The 19,347-nt window shown below is 39.0% G+C and overlaps 1 protein-coding gene across 1 annotated transcript in view; it reads right to left on the minus strand.

The window, feature by feature from the left end:
- The window catches only part of itih2 (inter-alpha-trypsin inhibitor heavy chain 2), a 61,339-nt gene that overhangs the window by 20,680 nt on the left and 21,312 nt on the right, over window positions 1–19,347 (minus strand). The window contains exons 11-15 of the mRNA XM_072563000.1: window positions 14,932–15,057; window positions 9,744–9,925; window positions 6,724–6,906; window positions 842–981; window positions 323–495 (exon numbers count right to left, since the gene is read on the minus strand). Of these exons, the coding sequence (XP_072419101.1) occupies window positions 323–495; window positions 842–981; window positions 6,724–6,906; window positions 9,744–9,925; window positions 14,932–15,057 (804 nt within the window). The remainder of the gene's footprint in view (window positions 1–322; window positions 496–841; window positions 982–6,723; window positions 6,907–9,743; window positions 9,926–14,931; window positions 15,058–19,347) is intronic.

Genomic DNA, 19,347 nt, shown 5'->3' on the forward strand with positions numbered 1-19,347 from the left:
CCTATAAATTGTCCGCACAAACTGTAGCAAATCTTTGCACATTTATGATAATTGCAGTGCTGATGCAATTTTCCTATGATTTTTAATAATGAAATTAACATTGCACTTCTGACAATTAGTTTTTGTTGTTGTCAGGGAAACAGATAGTAAGATAGCTGGCGTTGACGGAGACCCGACTTGTAGTTAGGTCACTCAGCATTCTGTTGCATCCTCAAATTGGCTCCTTTTGAGTCTAGTGGCCAATGACTTTTGTCCAGTGCTGGAACCAAGACCCAACCCTGGGAAAAATGGCAAACACTCTTAATGCTGTACATTTACTAACCTGTACAGCATCCATTTCTGGTGCTTTTAGGAGAATCTGCCAACAGCCTCTGGCCAGTTTCGTCATTCTCTACCATCATGGCAGTCACAGGTGTTATAAGTTGGTGAACCAGGGCAATAGCTAAAATTCTGCTTGTGATATTCCTCTTCTGTAAAGCTGACTGGGCAAGCACTCTGTTGTGAAATGGAAATTCAGAGAATTGATCTTTATGTGAGTAAACCACAGTGGCTGACTAAAAGAACAATCAAAATAATATTGATAAATAATATCATTGTGGTTGAAGGATAGGTTTATATCTGTTATCAAATACATTATTCTAAAGGGGTATTGCAGTCAGAAATCTTTAATGATTGGAAGTTGTGAAATGTGATATTATCAAACAAATACTGTTTTATCATATTATTTTTATCTTCTATAGGAGGGGTATATCATCTATTTCAAACAAGTTAATGCCCTAATTAAAACAATACACTGAGGAATTAAGCTCCTACTGAGTCGTTCAAGGCTGATATTACTGACCTCTCAGATAACAACTGGTTAATAGTAAGATAGGCCCATAGCTGCTTTGCAAACTCTGGAAGTACATATTTCTGCTTAGCCAGGATCTTGTCAAGTTCGTCTGTTGGAGAGTCTACTTGAAACATTAGATCATTATTTGCCTGAAAGAGAAAAGAATCGGTAAAACACGTCAAGGTTTCACATTTGACACATTAATATCATCAACAATCCAGAACCAGCTTAGAACAAATTCTGACAAACTTCTACTGGTAATGTCTGATCGTGCCTTCAGAATTAAATGTTTTTCAGAGATTTCTCCATTATATTTTTATGTCATTGTTATCTCGAGCCATCTTTTTTCAATTTACTGCTCTGTGCACAGATTAATTTATCTAATTCAGACCAAACTAAAGCTAAAGTGAAAACTAAAACCAAACCTGATTTGTTTACCAAATCATTAGGTAATTTAATCCAAAAAACTCTGATGCATTTTATTCAAGATATCTCTAAAAATTTCAGTGTGGGCTGATGATATGAGAAGAACTTGAAAATACATAATGATCTGTCAGCCAGTAGTCTTGCAATTCTGCTATACCTGTCGACAACTATTATGTAAATTACAATTCCCATGAAATATAAACAATCTTTATTTGCAGTTACACCTCCTCAAAGCATGTCAAAAGCATAAAGAAAAACAGAAAGCTATCTCAGAAAGAGCAAGCAGAGCAAAAACAAACAGCATGTTCGTATGATCAATTTGAATTTCTGTTAGTTAAACAAAATTATTATTGTTTCTTTTAAACAATGCAAAATCTGAATTAAATCAAATTTAGTATGCAGATAGATAACTTGGATTCAAACTAAATTTTAACAAAAGGTTTAAGTATTTAGATACAGTTCCTTTTGTTTGTAACAGTGTATTAATGCAAATTAAAATTGCCTGCTATATGCAACTGGGTTTAACATGACAGGACACTACTTAAGTATTGAAAATGTCCCATCTGTTTAGTGACCTTTTGTCCAATTTGTCCCAACTCCATTCATTTCCACAGCATTATTGAAAGTAGACTTGGCACTTAGTACAAACTGTCATCCCACAGAGAGATTTAGAAAATTTTAAGTAAACATAGAGTTATTGAACATTCATGACTTGTTGCTTACTTATGGTCTTCTTGCATTTTGCACACCTTAACAAGTGCAAGCTTGGAGTAAACAGAGTTGTTTCACCTGGAGGTAAATGACAACTTTAAAATTGATGTCAATGCAGGTCATTGACAAATTTTGCATATTTTATGCGATAGGTGCTGTAACACTAAAGAAGGAGGGTACTTCAGAAAAGATAGTATGAGTGGACAAAATGTGTGACTGGTCAGAATAACTGCCAGGTCAAATTTATTTAAATAAACACCAAGTACTGCTTACTTAGTGGTTAAAATAGCCATGGTCTGCTGAGTTGTAATAGACATAATACTTAATATATTGAACCAATGCACAACAACAATCAAGAAAGCTACCAGAATGCTGAACTACATAGCTAACACATTAGATTACATGTTAGATTAGATTTAGACTTTATGGTCATGAGTACTCAAGTTCAAAAGTACAGGTGTACAGAGAAAAGTTTTCAAAGTCGTCACACACGGCACCAATTAGATATAAGTTCCTAGGTACAAGAACTTAAGGGCAAGGTAGAAAGAAATAAGGAACTAAGTTAAACGTTAAACATTACAGCGACCCTTAGTACAGCATAAAAGAGGGAAATAAAGAAATAAAGTTACAACTTAAACATTACAGTCCTTATTCGTATTAAGTTGAAAATAAAGAAATAAAGCAAAAGTTCAAACTGTGCAGCCTTTCTTAAGTGCTTAGCCATGTTGAGACCACACTTCCTATAAATCTTCAATCTCCTCTGCTTTGACATGCTTTCCCTAGACTGGCTCGATTTCCCCTAGCTCCATTGGCTCACTGGGCCCGCTCCTGGCATCTCAGGCTGCCAAAGCTCCAATCCAGGCACCCGTCCACACTGGGCTTTGGCCTCGCCTTCGGTGTGTGCACTGGACATTGGGAACTCCACAAAAGTTACAAGTCAGAATGCAAATCGGAGTTCAGTGCTATGCAGTTTCTAATCAGGAATCACATCATGCATTGCACTTGAATGCTGGGGCCTTCTATAGGGAAGCTTTGTTAAACTTGGGAGGGTTCAGGAGACATTTACAAGGATTTTGCCAGGGTGGAGGGTTTAAGTTGTAACTTTATTTTCCTTTTATTATGCTGTACTAAGGGTCACTGTAATGTTTAACTTTTAACTTAGTTCCTTATTTCTTTCTACCTTGCTCTTAAGTTCTTGTGCCTAGATACTTATACCTAAGATGGCGCTGTGTGTGGTCAGTTTGAAAACTTTTCCCTCTATTCCTGTACTTTTGAACTTGAGTACACATGACTCGAGTTATAGGGAGAGGCTGAAAAGGCTGGGATTTTTTTCCCTGGAGCTTTGGATACTAAGGTTTATAAAATCAGGAGGGGCATGGACAAGGTAAATAGACAAGGTTTTTTTCCTGGGGTGGGGGAGTCCAAAACTAGAGGGCACAGGTTTAAGGTGAGAGGGGAAATGTTTAAGATGGACCGCAGGGGTAACATTTTCATGCAGAGGTGGTGCATGGATGGAACGAGCTGCCAGAAGAAGTGGTAGAGATGGGTGCAATTACAACATTTAAAAGGCATCTGGGTGGCTATATAAATAGGAAGGGTTTAGAGGTATGTGTCAAGATTAGAGTGGTGCTGGAAAACACAGCAGGTCAGGCAGTATCCAAGGAGCAGGAAAATCGACGTTTCGGGCAAAAGCCCTTCATCATTCCTGATCTTGACTCTGATCTCCAGCATCCGCAGTACCTACTTCCGCTTAGAGATATGTGATCTACCCATAAATTTACATATTGTACTTACAAAATTAGATCATCAAAATGTTACTTGGAAAGGTCAATGAAGAAGGTTTATGATTTATTATTATTATTTTGGAACTTCTGAGGCTCTATAAGGCTCTGGTCAGACTACATTTGGAGTGTTGAGTGCAGTTTTGGAAAGATGTACTTGCCCTGGAGCATGATCAGAGGAGGTTCACGATAATGGTCCCAGGAATGAAAAGCTTAACTTATGAGGAGCGTTTGAGGACTCTAGGTCAATACTTGCTGGAGTTTAGAAGGATGAGGGAGGATCTAATTGAAACATGAAGAATACTGAATGGCCTGGACAGAGTAGATGTTGGGAAGATGCTTCCATTGGTTGGAGAGACTAGGACCTGAGGGAAAAGCCTTAGAGTAAAGGGAAGACCTTTTAGAATAGAGATAAGGAGCATCTTCTTCAGCCAGAGAGGGGTGAATTGATGGAATTCATTGCCACAGAAAACTGTGGAGGCCAGGTCATTGAGTATATTTAAGACTGAGATAGATAGGTTGTTGAGTATCAAGGGGATCAAGGGTTATGGGGAGAAAGTGAGAAAATGGGGTTGAGAAACTTATCAGCCATGATGGAATGGCGGAACAGATTCGATGGACTGAATAGCCTAATTTCTGCTCCTATGTTTTATGGTCTTATGGAACTTGGGTTATAAGATAGCTATGAGTGTGTTTTTGGTTTCAGTTCTGTGAAAGTGACTTGCTTTTTTTAAGGGTTCGAAACTCACTTTTCAGCAGTGGATCAAAACAACATTTCAAAGAAATTAAATGACTTAAGTTCAATGACTAGACAAGCTACTTAGTGAGATAATGGCTAAAGTGTTTAATAATTGAAGATTTATGATCTAGGGAGAGACAGATGAAGAATGGTCAAGAATAGGTCCAAATTAGAAGTAAGGATCCATATCAGCAGAAGGTCAGTTTCATTTTTGTGGCCTTTAGGCCTATTGGGAGGTGATGGCCTAGAGGTATTAATAATTGACTATTAATCCAGAGACACAGATGATGTCTTGGGAATTGGGGTTCAAATCCTGCCATAGCAGGAGTTTGTGTAAATTAAAAAAAACAGGATTAAGAGCCAAATTAAACCACTGCTGATTGTTAGACAAACTGTTTGGTTTGCTCATATCTTTTAGGAAAGAAAATATGCTGTCTTTACCTGGTCTGTCTTACATGTGACTCCAGACCCAGCGCAATGTTAACTGCCCTCTGGGCAATTAGGGATAGGTAATAAATATTGGCCAGGTCAGTGACATCCACATCCCATGAATGATGATAAAAAAGAAAGGCCATCAGAATTAGAAAGAAGTTTTCAGCTGTTTTAACGGTCCGAATCGACAGTGTTCTAAAAAGTACTAAGCCTTTCTTGTAGTTCAGTGAGGACATATCAGTGAGTTAGCCTGTACCTGTTTCTTGGGAAGAGACAATAATGTAGAGAATCACATCTGGTGAATGTTCAAAATTTCACTAAAAGAATAAAGGAGTTAGGAAAAAGGAGCCATCTTTTTGCTGTATATGGTAAGATGTTTCCAAATCATCTTGCATATAAATATATATAGATTTTTTGTCTTTTCCATTGTGAAATAGACATAATTTATATGTTATATGTAAAAATACACTTGCAGCCTCTTGTGTTTACATTCAATCATTAACTATTATAGTAACCAAATTACAAAAGTAAAATTTATTATTTTTCAAGCCTGGTTTCACTCTGGGATCTGAGTTGTTCAGTATTACCATCAGCTGGAATCATAATACCTACCTTATAAGGATTATATTCACTTTGTTTCCTATTGCTTAATATTAATAATTCAACTTACAAATCTATAATGGTTCATATAAATATCCACTTTCTCTTAATTTTTGTTGAAATCTGATTTGTTCGTTAAAACACTGATTCTTTCTATTTCCAGTTGGTCCTGTTTAAACCAATTTGCCACCGGACACCTCAGACAATGATCTATATAATTAAGGAGCTAAAAATGTTAAGATATTTCTCACTAGCACAACAGATTAGCTATAATTGTCTCATTTACAGGTAGTATATATTCTATGTTACTTGTATGAATTTATGATTTCTCATTATTTCCTGCTCCCTTTTATTAGGATATTAGTCTCTCTCAAATGTACTGACCCTCACTTTTGGATTCAAACACCACACAATGTTATAGGTTGGCATTTGAAAGCACTACCTTGGATGTACATCATTGCCAGAAATGCTGCCTTTTGGATGAGATGGTGAACTAAGCTCCCATCTTTGTGTTCAACTGGATATTGTGACTATGGTTGTACTGTTTGAAGAAGAGCAAAAATATCTTCTGTTGGTGACTACCAAGCAACAGATGCTGAATACCAATTTAATGCATAAGACATTGTTTTAATAATGTTAACAAAAGCAAGCTTTATTTTTTTTTCCCTTCCATTGATCTTCATCTTTGTTTCACTTTTCTTTCCCTTTCCTAGTCTCCCATCACTTCCCCATTCTTTCCCTTCTTTCTGCCATTTTCTCATTCTCCCCTTCTCTCTCCTCCTTCTTTCATTTCCCACATTCTCTTGTTGTCTTCATACTTTTGGCTTTACCTTTTATTCTTGTTGATGCACAGATGATAAACAAATGTGTGTTAAGAATTAGATGCGGGGGCCAATTGTTAGTATACCCTAGTTGTGCAAGAGTTTTAACAGCATGCAACCTGCTGTGAATGTTTATCTGAAGTGGAATACAATTGCTGCTGGAAATTAGGTCAAAATGTTTGGAGCAAATGAATGACAAGTAATGGTTGTAGCTGAAAATGTGTTGCTGGAAAAGCGCAGCAGGTTCAGGCAGCATCCAAGGAGCAGGAGAATCGACATTTCGGGCATGAGCCCTTCTTCAGGAATGGTTGTAACCAAACAACATATTTCTTTTCATGTTCAGAAAGTTGTGCTGATCAATGCCTCACTGAATGTACTTACTGAGGACGCGGTCACCAGGCATTGGAGTGGTGAAGGTTTCTTCTCTGCCAGTTTTCCTGCTACAATTATCTCAGAACCGCTGAAATACTTGTCAAAACTACTTTGTGTCACATCTGTCACATCGTCACCGTAGTGTATGTCAATCTTTCTCAGCAACGGAGTGGCCACTTCTTCATAAAAATCCTGTCATTCACAATTAGAATTACAGTTTATTAACGTCAACCTAAACTGGACTTGAAAGTTTCAACATCTAAATACAATAATATTTTGCATTGTGAACTCAGTCCTCTTGGCCAGGGATGTAGTGCAGAGGGTAATCAAGCACGAGTGATCAATAAGTCTCACATGGCCAGGAAGGAGAGATCACATCCAGAATGAGACATAGCACAAGTGAATATATAGCTCAGAGAACTTAGAGACAACTTGGGAATTCAGGGCAGAGGGGAAGAGGTGCTTTTTGCTTCCTTGGCTCATAGTTTGTGAGGTTTTTTTAACAGGATAAATTGAAACCCAGGATCAGTTGCTCAGCTCAAAAGATTTTCATCACAGATAAACCTTAAATTAATTGGCTGGTGATAGCTATTAATTTATTTTCTATTATAGGTTACTTTCAGATTGAAAATAAATAGGGGAAATACTTACATGCAACAATAAATGAACAGTACAAAATTTTAAAACTCAAATTATTAACAAAGCAATTGAAATAGAGAGGCCAGGCCAGAAAATATGGTGTAACCGAATGATGTGGGAACTGGTGACCCCAATGTAATTCATAGTGACCACATCTGAAGCAAGTGTTGGTTGTTCGATGAACTCCAGCTCACATATGATGAACTGGAGTCTGAGCTTCAAATCGTGTAACACATCAAGGAGGGGGAGAGTTACCTGGACGCTGTGTTTCAGGAGGCAGTCACACCGCTTAGATTAACCACCTCAAATTCAGCCACTGGTGAGGGACAGGAGTGTGAGATTACCAGTAAGGCAGCTACGGTGATCCAGAGGTTGGTGCTGAAGGAGCCTGAGCCCTTGAGTTTGTCTAATGGGTTTGAGTTTCTTCCTGTGGATGGAATTTGGGCTGTTGGGAAGATGAGCAAACTGATCATAGCGCCACAGAACCATTGAAGGTGGGGGAGAAAAGAAAAATGTTGCTGTAATTGGGGATAGTATAGTCAGGGGATTAGATATTATTCTTTGTGGACAGGATCAAGAGTCCTGAAGGCTATGTTATCTGCCTGGTGCCCGGGTTTAGGATATCTCATCTGGGCTGCAGAGGAACTTGGAGAGAGAGGGGAAAAATCCAGATGTCATGGTCCGTGTAGGTACTGACTATATAGGTAGAAAAAGGAAAAAGGTTCTGCTGAGGGAATATGAGCAACTAGGGATTAAATTAAAAATCAGAACTGAAAAGTTTGTAATCTCTGGATTATGACCCGAACCATGATCAAATTGGCACAGGGTCAACAAAATTAAAGAGGTAACGTTTACAGAACAAGTATTAGGACAAAGAGTAAGGAAAAAGTCAGGAATCTAACTTCAAGCACAGCAGGTAAGGGGACAGTTATGAGAAGGGGGAGTAAATTCAGGAGCGAGGGAGTTGCACTTAAATACACACAATTAACAAAACAAGGTAATTGAGCTTGCAGCACAGATTGAAATTGGCAGATACATTGCTGTGAGTCTCACACAGCAAGGGGATCAAGGCTGGGAACTAAATATCCAAGTGAACACGTCCTATTAAAAGGACAGACAGATAGGCAGAGTGGGTGGGGACCCTTGTTAGTAAGAGATGAAATTAAATTGATAGAAGGAAGTGATATAGAGCTGGAAGATGTAGAATCTATGCGAGTAGAGTTGAGAAACTGCAAAGGAGAAAAGACCCTGATAGGAGTTACATACTGGCCTGGGAAAGAAAATAAATTAGGAGATTAAAAAGTCATGTAAGATAGTTCACTGTTACAATAATCATGGCAGACTTCAATATGTAGTTGGTCTGGAAAAATCAGTTGGTAGCGGATTTTAAGAAAAGAAATTCGTGGAATGTCTGTGAGATGGTTTACTGGAGCAGGTTGTGGTACAGCCCACTAGGGAACAGGCAATTCTGGATTTGGTATGTATAATGAGGCACACTTGATTAAGGAATTTAAGGTGAAGGAACCCCATAGGACATAGTTGCATGTGAAACAATCAACACACCTGTTTCTCAAACTTTTGAGATACCTTATGCTGCCTGGGTAATCTGATATAGACTGGGACTTTTTAACAAAGACCAGTTGTTCCACATTCAATGGAAAGGACCTACATTGGACATTGACTTTACTGGACTCTAATTAATGTGAATTAATACCAATATCATTTTCGAAGTAATTCATAACTTTTTGTTCTGTTACTTTTCCTTCTTCCGTGTAAGCTTGTTGTGTGTCAGCATTGTGAATTATCTCCCAGGCTGAATGCTCGAAAAAATGATCTGTTTTAGTTCCTAAACAAAGGCTTCGAGGAGGGGGAAAATCCACAATCCATTTCAAAAGGGAAAATAAACAAAAAAAACGTAAATAAGTCCAAAACCACCTCTGTTACAGACAGATGAGGAGAACAGTGAAATTAAATAAATTCACTTCTCCCTCTTGTTTGTGATAAACTGAAGAGCCAGTGTAGGAAGGCACAAAATATCAAAACAATAAAGTAGATGAGGCTAAAATAATTCAAATGCTGTTTTGATGCTTGCCAATATAAATACATCAAAACTCAAGACTTGAGGTGAAGTTATGATGCCTACCATCAATTTGCCAAGAGAAATACATGGAATTTTCCTTTGACTATTTATAATAGTACGTAACTTAATAATGCCCTTTCACCTACCACTCAGAAATGGAGACCTGTTAGAGGAAAAATTGGATTTATTATCAACACTGTAACCATAACTGAGCAGACAACAAAAAAAAGCCCCAGAAACAATACCAGTTAAAACAATGGGAATGGCACATAAAAAGGGCTTCATCTGATTGTTATTAGTAACGCATTACCTTCAGCTGACTGGATGCATTGACATTTGCAATAATACGCCGAGCAACTCCTCGGTTTTCAAGAGCTATCCTTTCTAGAAAGTCGTAGTCCACATCAAAACCAATTCCGAGGCAGAAAAGAGAGATATCTTCCTGCATTTTTCTTCTGACATTTTTCTGGATGTTGCTCAGTTTAATTTCACCTGGATTATAAAATCAAATTCTAAAGATTTGGTATCCCTCTTTGAGCAAGTTTTATTTAAATATTTGAAAGTTACACATTCACTTTTAATGGTCAGTTCAGTACTTTTAATAAAAAGGAAGTAAGTTCTGGCCTTCTGACATCCCAAATGCTTTACAGTCAATACAATACATCTGAAATGTAGTTGTGGTTGTAATGTAGAAAATATGATGGTCAAGTTGCCCACAGCAAACTCCCAAGGACACCTGTGTACTTCTTGAGGGATGAACATTGGCCAGGATACTGAATGTAACTCCTCTGCTCTTCAAAAGAGTTTCATGGGATATTTTATCTCCATCTGAGAGCGCTGACAGAGACTTTAGCTGACCATGTTATTTGAAGATTTGATAAAAATCATAATGGAGAAAGGTCATCTCACATCTACAAAAAGCACCGACAAAAAAATTTAGTATGCCATTAAGAAACGTCATTCAACAAAATCTAACCTTTTTAAGGAGTTTCTTCATTGAGACCAATAAAATGGCAATGGAAGTTTTCAGCAGTTTACAAGTCTTTATCTAACTATAGTCTATGAGGACCTCAATGTGGCACTCTCTGAAGAAGCAGAGACTCACTGAGCATTGTCAGGCATTTAATTGCACACATATGGACTCGAGACATTACTGATCATTTCAGAGGAACAGTGACAGAAACATGTCCAACCATTATACTGCAAAATCTGGGCCAAGTTGAAATTTCAGCAATCTTTTGCAATTATTGCTGTTGCAAAAGTTTAATTTATTGGAGCCCAGCTCTGATGGTTACTCGGTCTGGCTTGGGTAGAACATTTCAGCGGGTTTGGTTTGTGAACAGATTAGTAGTCACTTCTGTTGCCACAGTTGGGTTTTCTCGTAAAGCTGGCTGGACTGTGGGATGTTGGATAAGCAGCTAGAGAGTGAGATGCTTTGGTATGGTTGAAAGTTTGGTATATTGACGATAACTTCACAGTCACATATTGCCAAGTCTCTCAGAAGATATGTGCTGGAGACTGTACTGCAGGGATCAATGTTCTTATACTTTAGTATGTAAATGAAAGCGTTTATTGGAACTCCAGAGAGTCAGCCATTTGTAACACTTAGATAAGGCAGAGACAAAAATGCAGCAGAATCAAAACAGGAGCAATCTCGTCTAGGAGAGCAACCTGTATAGTGTAGGACTGAATGCTGACATCTGGACCTTATAGCAGGTAGGATTCAGGATGCAAAGTAATGCAGAGTTGTATCCATGGAGGTAGATTAACCCGTAGTGTCAGCTCAAACCAGGAAGAACAGGGGAGGGTTTTGTCTTCTCAATAAATACATGGGAGTAGGTTCTTCAGCTCGCATCATTACATGGATAACGGTTGTTTTGATCAAGCAATGCATATCCTTTTTCTTTTCATTTTACTGACAATGGAAAAGAAAGTGGCAGATATTTACAGTATCAATTGTAAAGCCTTTTCTAATTATATTAAGAATTGGAGGGTGATAAAAGGCCACCAAAGGGCCAATGGAGGAGGGCTGTTTCATGTGAACTCCATGGTCATGGCCAAGGCTTTAAATGACTACTTTGCATTAATGTTCCCTCCTGCTGATTATGGTGAGTTACCATTAGTGCAAAGTGCCTTTGTAAATGTTAAAGTGGATGACATGTAAAGATGAAAGGAAAATGTGCTCTCAAATTAGTTAATCATTTTAATGGACTGGGGTGAATATTCTCAATACATAGAAAGGAAAAACAAGCAGGCAATGGGAGATAATTATAGGCCCATTAGCATAATGATAGTCAGAAGAATGTTGTTAGGAGGACTCGTTAAGGATACCACATATGACTACCTTGATGAATAGAGACTTAAAACATGACTCTAGAAAAGCAAGTCATTCCCTAAGAACATTGAATTATTCAAGGAGATAGCTAGACTCTTGGAAGTAGGTGACCTTGTAATGATTGCAATTTAAACTTTTAAAGAATTTTCAAAGGCGATTTCACAACCTCAGAATGAACCAAAATGCTTAGCAGTGAATTATGTACACTCAAAATGTAGACACAGGAATAATATAAGAAAAATAGTGGACAATTTACAAAGGAAATGTATGCAAACAACACTGAGGTAAATAACCAGGGTAATAGATATTTAGATGTTATTTGAGATATTATGCAGGACACTGAAAAGAATTCCCTTTGTTCTTTGAAGACAGCCATGGGAGTTTTTTTATGGCAATCTAAGTGGGTAGGCATGACCTTGATTTAATGATTCAATCTTAGAAGATAAAACATCCCTCAGTATCACATTGAAATGCCAACGTAGATAGTGTTCATGACACTGGGGATTGGAGGCAAAGCTGGAGGCACATGGAATTAGTTGCATTCTCTTAAATTGCCATCTTTAAAGTTAGCAGTTCCTTAAGGAGAGTGCTCATTACTAGAGCCCTGCACGGATCTACATCGAACAATACTTTTTTCTAATATTCGCTCATGGGATGTGGGTGTGGCTCACTGGCCTAACATTTTTTGCCCCCATGCCATGAAGAAAGTGATGATGAGCTATCTTCTTGAACACTATACCATAGGTAGACCCACAATGCTCTTCACAATCTATAACGATGAGCTAACTAAATCCGATGAGGATACGGTTCAGCAGTTTGAAAATCTGTGTCAGAACCCTGACTAGAAAGAAAAGATACTGTCTGATCTAGACTTGATGAAGAACTGTGCAAGCACCTAGCAGATGCAATTAACGATCATTATCTATGTAAGCAGATCTAATTTTTATGCTATGTCAACTTCCAATTTACAGTCAGCTCAGTATGAAATGCATTTTGGTGTTATCCTACATGTGCCAAGTCCCACCTGGTCCAGAGGAGTATAATAACATCTCTGAACAAGTTAATTAGAAAAACTCTAAATGTTCACAACCAGTGCTGAAAGATTATATCAAAAACAATTGTAGGATGTATGGCTAGACCAATGCAATATAAAGCATCGTAATGCCTAGGGCAAGACCTTGGCAGGGCTTTATCGTAAACATAATGTCCAGTTCAGTTGGTGGAAAGTATAGAGGACTGAAGAAAATATTTGATTCATTCCTTAGCTAAAAACACTTACCACAATAGAATCAGAGAAATGGGTAATTTCATTACAGAAAATAATTATCTGTTTAACTGGTCCCTTATCTTATTGCCATCTGTGAGACCCTGCTGTCCACATATTAACTATAATATTTCTCTACAACGACCTGACCATAATTCAAGATTAATTCATTGACTATGATGCACTGACATGAAAGATGCGATATAAATGCAAGTTCTTTTACTCCAATTTTGATGTTCCCTCATTTAAGGTATATATTTGTCAAAATAATGAACTAATTCATATTGACAGCTATATATTGACAAATATATTGTAAGCTAATTGTGTTGCAATAAAGCAATATGAGAAAAGACCAATTAAGTTGAAATATCTTACAAGACATCAATGTCAATTAAAGCACAAACACAAATATCACCAAACACTGTTTATTTTCATTAAACAATGAAAACCAAGTACTAGAAAATATTCTTGAATGTTACCATACACTAGACGTATTCATATTTCAAACATACCTGCTGTTTAATAGAAACCGTGTTCATTAGACTACGGAATTCTTGGAATTCAAAGGTGAATGAAGTTACATCAGATTTGAGGATTTCAAAAATATTACACTTTAAGAAAAGAGGGAGGTTGAGGCTGTTTTTGTGTCATATGGAATTGTGACCTACAAACACCTACCAATGAATAACAACGAAACCCTATCAGATGTTCTTACTTATACCTTTCTATTGTGGCCTTAAAAGCTGCAATTTAAACTCATCCAAATCTTATTAGCTAAGTTACATTTGGTATTATTTAGTACATCTGGATAATTATATTTCCACTACTATTCACAAGGATGATACCAGACAGAGGGATTTTAACAATTACAGAGAATTGAAAAGATGTAGCTGTTTTTCCCCAGAAGTCTCCAACAGGGCCTGATGGAGATCTTTAACAGAAAGAAGGGGCTAAACTGGGTGGACATGGAAAAAGTGTTTGCACTGTGGAGGAGATCAAACCTCGAAGTCATGGATGTAAGATAGTCAGTAATTGGTCCAAATGGGAATTCAGGAGATGTTTTCCCGGAGAAAGTGGTTGAAGTTTGGAATATGTTTTTACAGTGTTGAGGTTGCTAACATATATACATTTAAAAGTTAGCTCCATCAGCACATGAAAGAGAAAGTAACAGAAAGTCATACTGAAATAAAAACAAAACACTGCAGATGCTGGAAATCTTAAATGAAAACAAAAAGTGCTGGAGAAACTCTATGGAGAGAGAAACGGAATCAACATTTTGATCCTGGTATGACTCCTGTTCAGAACACAGATTATTTACTACAGGTATTGCATTATTTTCATTGCTTAATAAGCTAATCAGCATTTGGTTCTGATGAAATTATATTATACTTGAAAGTTAATGCTTGTCTCTTTCCACAGATGCTGCCAGACCTGCTGAGTTTTTCCAGCATTTTCTATTTTTGCTTATACAACAAAACTTTTCTGATAAAGTTACGTGAAGTAAGGTTTGAGGAGGAGTGTGTGGAACATAAGTGCTGGTATATATTATTAGACTAAATTGTGTTTATTTGTGCTGGAGATTCCATACATCTTCATCCATTTTATGTATGTATAATGTTACAGATAATATATAAATGTAAGATAATATGTAAGCCCTACTGGACAATAGGACTGCCCTCTCATTAGAGAGAGAGAGAGAGAGAGAGATGGCTGGTGGTGGTTTAACCTGAGGGTCACTAGACCTCAGGCAAGAGGAGAGGTTGAGAATGAGAGTCCTTTATAGTAACCTCAGTTGGTGTGGGAATTGAACCCATACAATTGGCAACACTCTGCACCACAAACCATCTATCCAGCCAACTGAGCACCAGATAATGTATGTTATTGTTAGCATGTTCTTACCTACTGTGGGGTCTCCATCTGAAACCATAATAATGAATGATACAGATCGTGGATCCAGCAGACCCAAATTATTGGCTTCCGTTAATATATAAATGGCTGACAGGACTGCTTCATTGATGTTTGTTCCTGTTAAAGGATAAAAGATGGAAACTGTAAATGAATGATGCATGCCATGTAAATAAATTAATGCTTCTCGAATTGGTGGAGCAACTTGGATGTAGAGAGCTGGAGTAAATATATGATTATTTTTGGATTTGCTTTTTTTTTAACCAAGATGTGTATAAGAGTCACAACATCATGTTGCACCCCATACAGGACACTTTTGGAATACTGCATATAATTCTGGCCACCTTTCTATAGGAAGGATATTGATAAACTTGAGAGGGCGCAGAAAAGATTTACAGGGTGTTGCCAGGAATGGAGGGTTTGAGCTAATGGGAGAAGCTGAATAGACTGGGGCTCATTTCCCTAGAGTAAAGGAGGCTGAGGGGTGACCTTATAGATATTTATAAAATCATGAGGGGCATCAATAGAGTGAACAGTCAAGGTCTTTTTCCAAGAGTGGAGGAGTCCAAAACTAGGGAGCAATGATTTATGGTGAGGGGGGAAAGATTTAAAAAGGATCTGAAGGGTAAATGTTTCACACAGAGAGTGGTGCGTGTATGGAACATGCTGCCCGAAGAAATGATGGAGTCTGGTACAATTACAACATTTAAAAGGCATCTGGATGGATATATGAATGGGAAGGGCTTAGACAGATATGGGCCAAGTGCTGGCAAATGGAACTAGGTCAGATTGGGATGTCTGGTGGACATGGATGAGCTGGACCGAAGGGTCTACTTCCATTCTGTATAGCTCTATGACTCTAAAAGTTCTGTTTTCTTTCACTAGTTGTCTGCAACTGTTCTAATTTCAGAAATGTCAATTTTTTGTTTTATATATCTCCATATAGATTCCGGGCACTGATCTTAACCAAATCCTTCGCTCTTCAGATATCATGGGCTGGACTTTACACCTCATTGTTTGTGGGTTGAAGGCGAGGGTCCTATAAAACCTTACTTTGACTTTCCCATTGTCCACCTGCCCCTGTGGACTATTAGAAATTTTGTTGAGGGCAGATCACCTGACCTTCGGGCTATTTGGGATATTGAATGACTAATGGGTAATTTGGGGCCTCTTTTGCTGAAGCCTGTATTTATCTCAAACCTGGAAGTTTAGCCACATACCGCTGGGCAAGGAGGAGGGGATTTCTTTGGTATATTTAGCAGCGAGCCCCCACCCCGTTCAACCTCCTGAGATTATCCTCCTCTTTTAGCCCTCTCCTGGCCCTCTTGAACTTGGCATCCCCACCCTCCGCTGACCTTCCACCCCATTGCTGATTCAGGGGTCTCCAGATTCAGGGCTGACCTGGTCTCCTCAGTGTGGTGGGACAGTCTGTAGTTTCAGGATTGGCCTTTCCACCACTCTGGCTCTGCTAGATCCAGAGATTTCCTCCCCATCCAATTGACCGACAGCACTCTAAGGCGGAGCTCCAGAGGTCTTGACTTAAATACTGATCCCAGAATTCAACTGCAGTGGGAGGGGCTTGGCCAGGATCATGGCAGGCTGTACCAAGATTTTTTAAACTGGGGAGGGAGAAATCTGCAGAAAATTTAACCTCATGTCAAAAATATTTACTTGAGACTGGAGGCAGAGATTTACAATTCCTTGTTGATCTGCAACCTTTCCTGAGCAGCAAACTTAGCAGAGGCTTGACTGGATCAGGCTACATCAGCATCACGTTCAGTGCAGATAGTGGCCTGTCTGTAGTCGATGTCTCATATCCTGATCATTCTCCACCATCTACAAGATTGACATCGAGAGTAAGATCCCCACCAAACCAGCACAGGGGATCAATATGCATCACACAAATAGACTTTCAGGTTCCTTAATGCTGGGCCTCATGGTGAATGTAACAGGACTGTGCAATTTTTAAAAAAGTTCACTCATGGGATGTGAGTGTTACAGGCCAGGCCAGCATTTACTGTCCATTCCTAATTGCCTAGAGGACAGTTAAGAGTCAACCACATTAGATTAGATTACTTACAGTGTGGAAACAGGCCCTTCGGCCCAACAAGTCCACACCGCCCCGCCGAAGCGCAACCCACCCATACCCCTACATCTACCCCTTACCTAACACTACGGGCAATTTAGTATGGCCAATTCACCTGACCTGCACATCTTTGGAGTGTGAGAGGAAACCGGAGCACCCGGAGGAAACCCACGCAGACACGGGGAGAATGTGCAAACTCCACACAGAGAGTCGCCTGAGGCGGGAATTGAACCCGGATCTCTGGCGCTGTGAGGCAGCAGTGCTAACCACTGTGCCACCATGCCGCCCACACTGTGGGCCTGGAGTCACATGTAGGCCAGACAAGGTTAGGATAACAGGTAAAGGTCATTAATGAACCAGATGGGTTTTTCCTGACAATTGACAGTGACTTCCTGGTCATCAGTTGACCCTTAATTCCAGATTCTTCATTAAATTTAAATTCCGCCATCTGCCATGGTGGGATTTGAACCAGGGTGCCCAGAACATTCTTTCCTGAAGAAGGGCTGATGCCCGAAACGTCGATTCTCCTGTTCCTTGGATGCTGCCTGACCTGCTGCGCTCTTCCAGCAACACATTTTCTGCCCAGAACATTAGCTGAGTTTCTGGATTAATAGTCTATGATGATACCACTAGGCCATCGCTTTCGCAATGCAACAAGCTCACTGCACACTGCAAAAGGACATTACAGGGAATATTGAATACTCACCACATGCCTTAAGTGGCATAACCTCCTTTAAGATGTTCAATGCCATTAAAGACAACGCAGTTCACTTAACCGCTGACCCTGTCACTGGACTCAGTAACAGACTCAGTAACACCCTACTCTGGCACTGTGTGGTTCTAGAGTATCAACTATTGCAGAGCTCATTACAACAACTCACAAAATTGCTTTCACGCCATCATCCAGCCTTGTGAGCTCTGGACTAAAACTGGCCAAGAACTATAACATCTTAATTGTCAGCACCATCATTCCCTCATGCAACTCTGAGGGTATACACCATTCTGATTTGAGCACAGTTACATGTTCCTTTACTTTTCTGGTTCCAGAACTTAGAATTACCCTCTCAGCACCATGATGGAGGGAATACAATTATTAGAAGGGTTTCATGGACTTTTAAGGTGGTTAGTCATTAACATTGTCTGGGTGGACAGTAAACATAGGCTTGTCTATATTTCCCTCATCCCAAAACAAATCAAAAATTCCTTATATGTCAATTACATTTTGTTTTCTTAAGAGACAAGTTAAATATAGATCCCTCTTAGTAACAGATCAATATATTGTGGGTTACATGAATTTACTACTTCTGCTGAGATAGAACATTGTTTCATCAACCTGCGACAAACAACATTTGGTTCACTCCAAATCAAAATGAGTGAGGGGAATGTAAACCACATTACTGAGAGGGAATAAAAATAACAAGGTTCCCTCATCAACTCTGTGAGTTAGTCAGTCAGTAGATATCATCTCTGTCTCAGCTTTTCTTCTCAGTCTGTACAGTGTTAGTTGATCTCAGCCATGCGACAAGAATTAGCCTCATTATCAGCTGTCCAATCCTGTTAATTATTTAACAGGAAGTGCATTTATGTGGCACACAGGGTTGAGTTTAGCTGTGATATCCACACAACTGAAACAATGCTAACTGCCAAACTTCTTATTATTTGATAGGATATAGGCATCACTGGCAAGGGCAGCATTTGTTGTTCATCGCTGAGAGACCTTGCAACTGAATGGCTTGCTAGACTATTTAAGATACAACTCCCTAGCACCCGCCCCCTCCCCCCACCACCCCCCCCCCACCCCCGGAACCCCCACTGTCCAGCATTTGGTCCAGACCAGGTAAGGATGGCAGGTTTCCTTGCCTGCTGATGAACAAGGACGGTTTTATTGACAATCGATCAATGATAGTTTCATGGTCATCAGTGTTGTGACTAGTTTTCAATTCCAGATTAATAAGTTGAATTCCACTGCCAAAGAATCACAGAAGCCTCACAGAGCAGAAGGAGGCCATTCAGTCCATCCTGCCTGCAATGGCTCTTCACACAACCAAAATTACTTAGTGCTAGTCTCTGGCTTCCTCCCCAAAGTCTGCACACTATTTCTATCTGAATAATTACCCAATGCCCTCTTAAATGCCTCAATTGAACCAGCCTCCACCATACATCCAGGCAACATATTCCATACCTAACTACTCACTGAGAAAAAAATCTTTTTTTCTCATATCAACCCTTGCTTCCTTTGCATATCACTTTTTATCCATGCTTTCTTCTTCTTGTTCCTTTTACAAATGGAAACAATTTCTCCCTATTTACTCTATCCAAACCAC

Source organism: Chiloscyllium punctatum, chromosome 44 (genome assembly GCF_047496795.1).
Source record: "Chiloscyllium punctatum isolate Juve2018m chromosome 44, sChiPun1.3, whole genome shotgun sequence".
In the NCBI taxonomy this organism is placed as follows: Eukaryota; Metazoa; Chordata; class Chondrichthyes; order Orectolobiformes; family Hemiscylliidae; genus Chiloscyllium; species Chiloscyllium punctatum.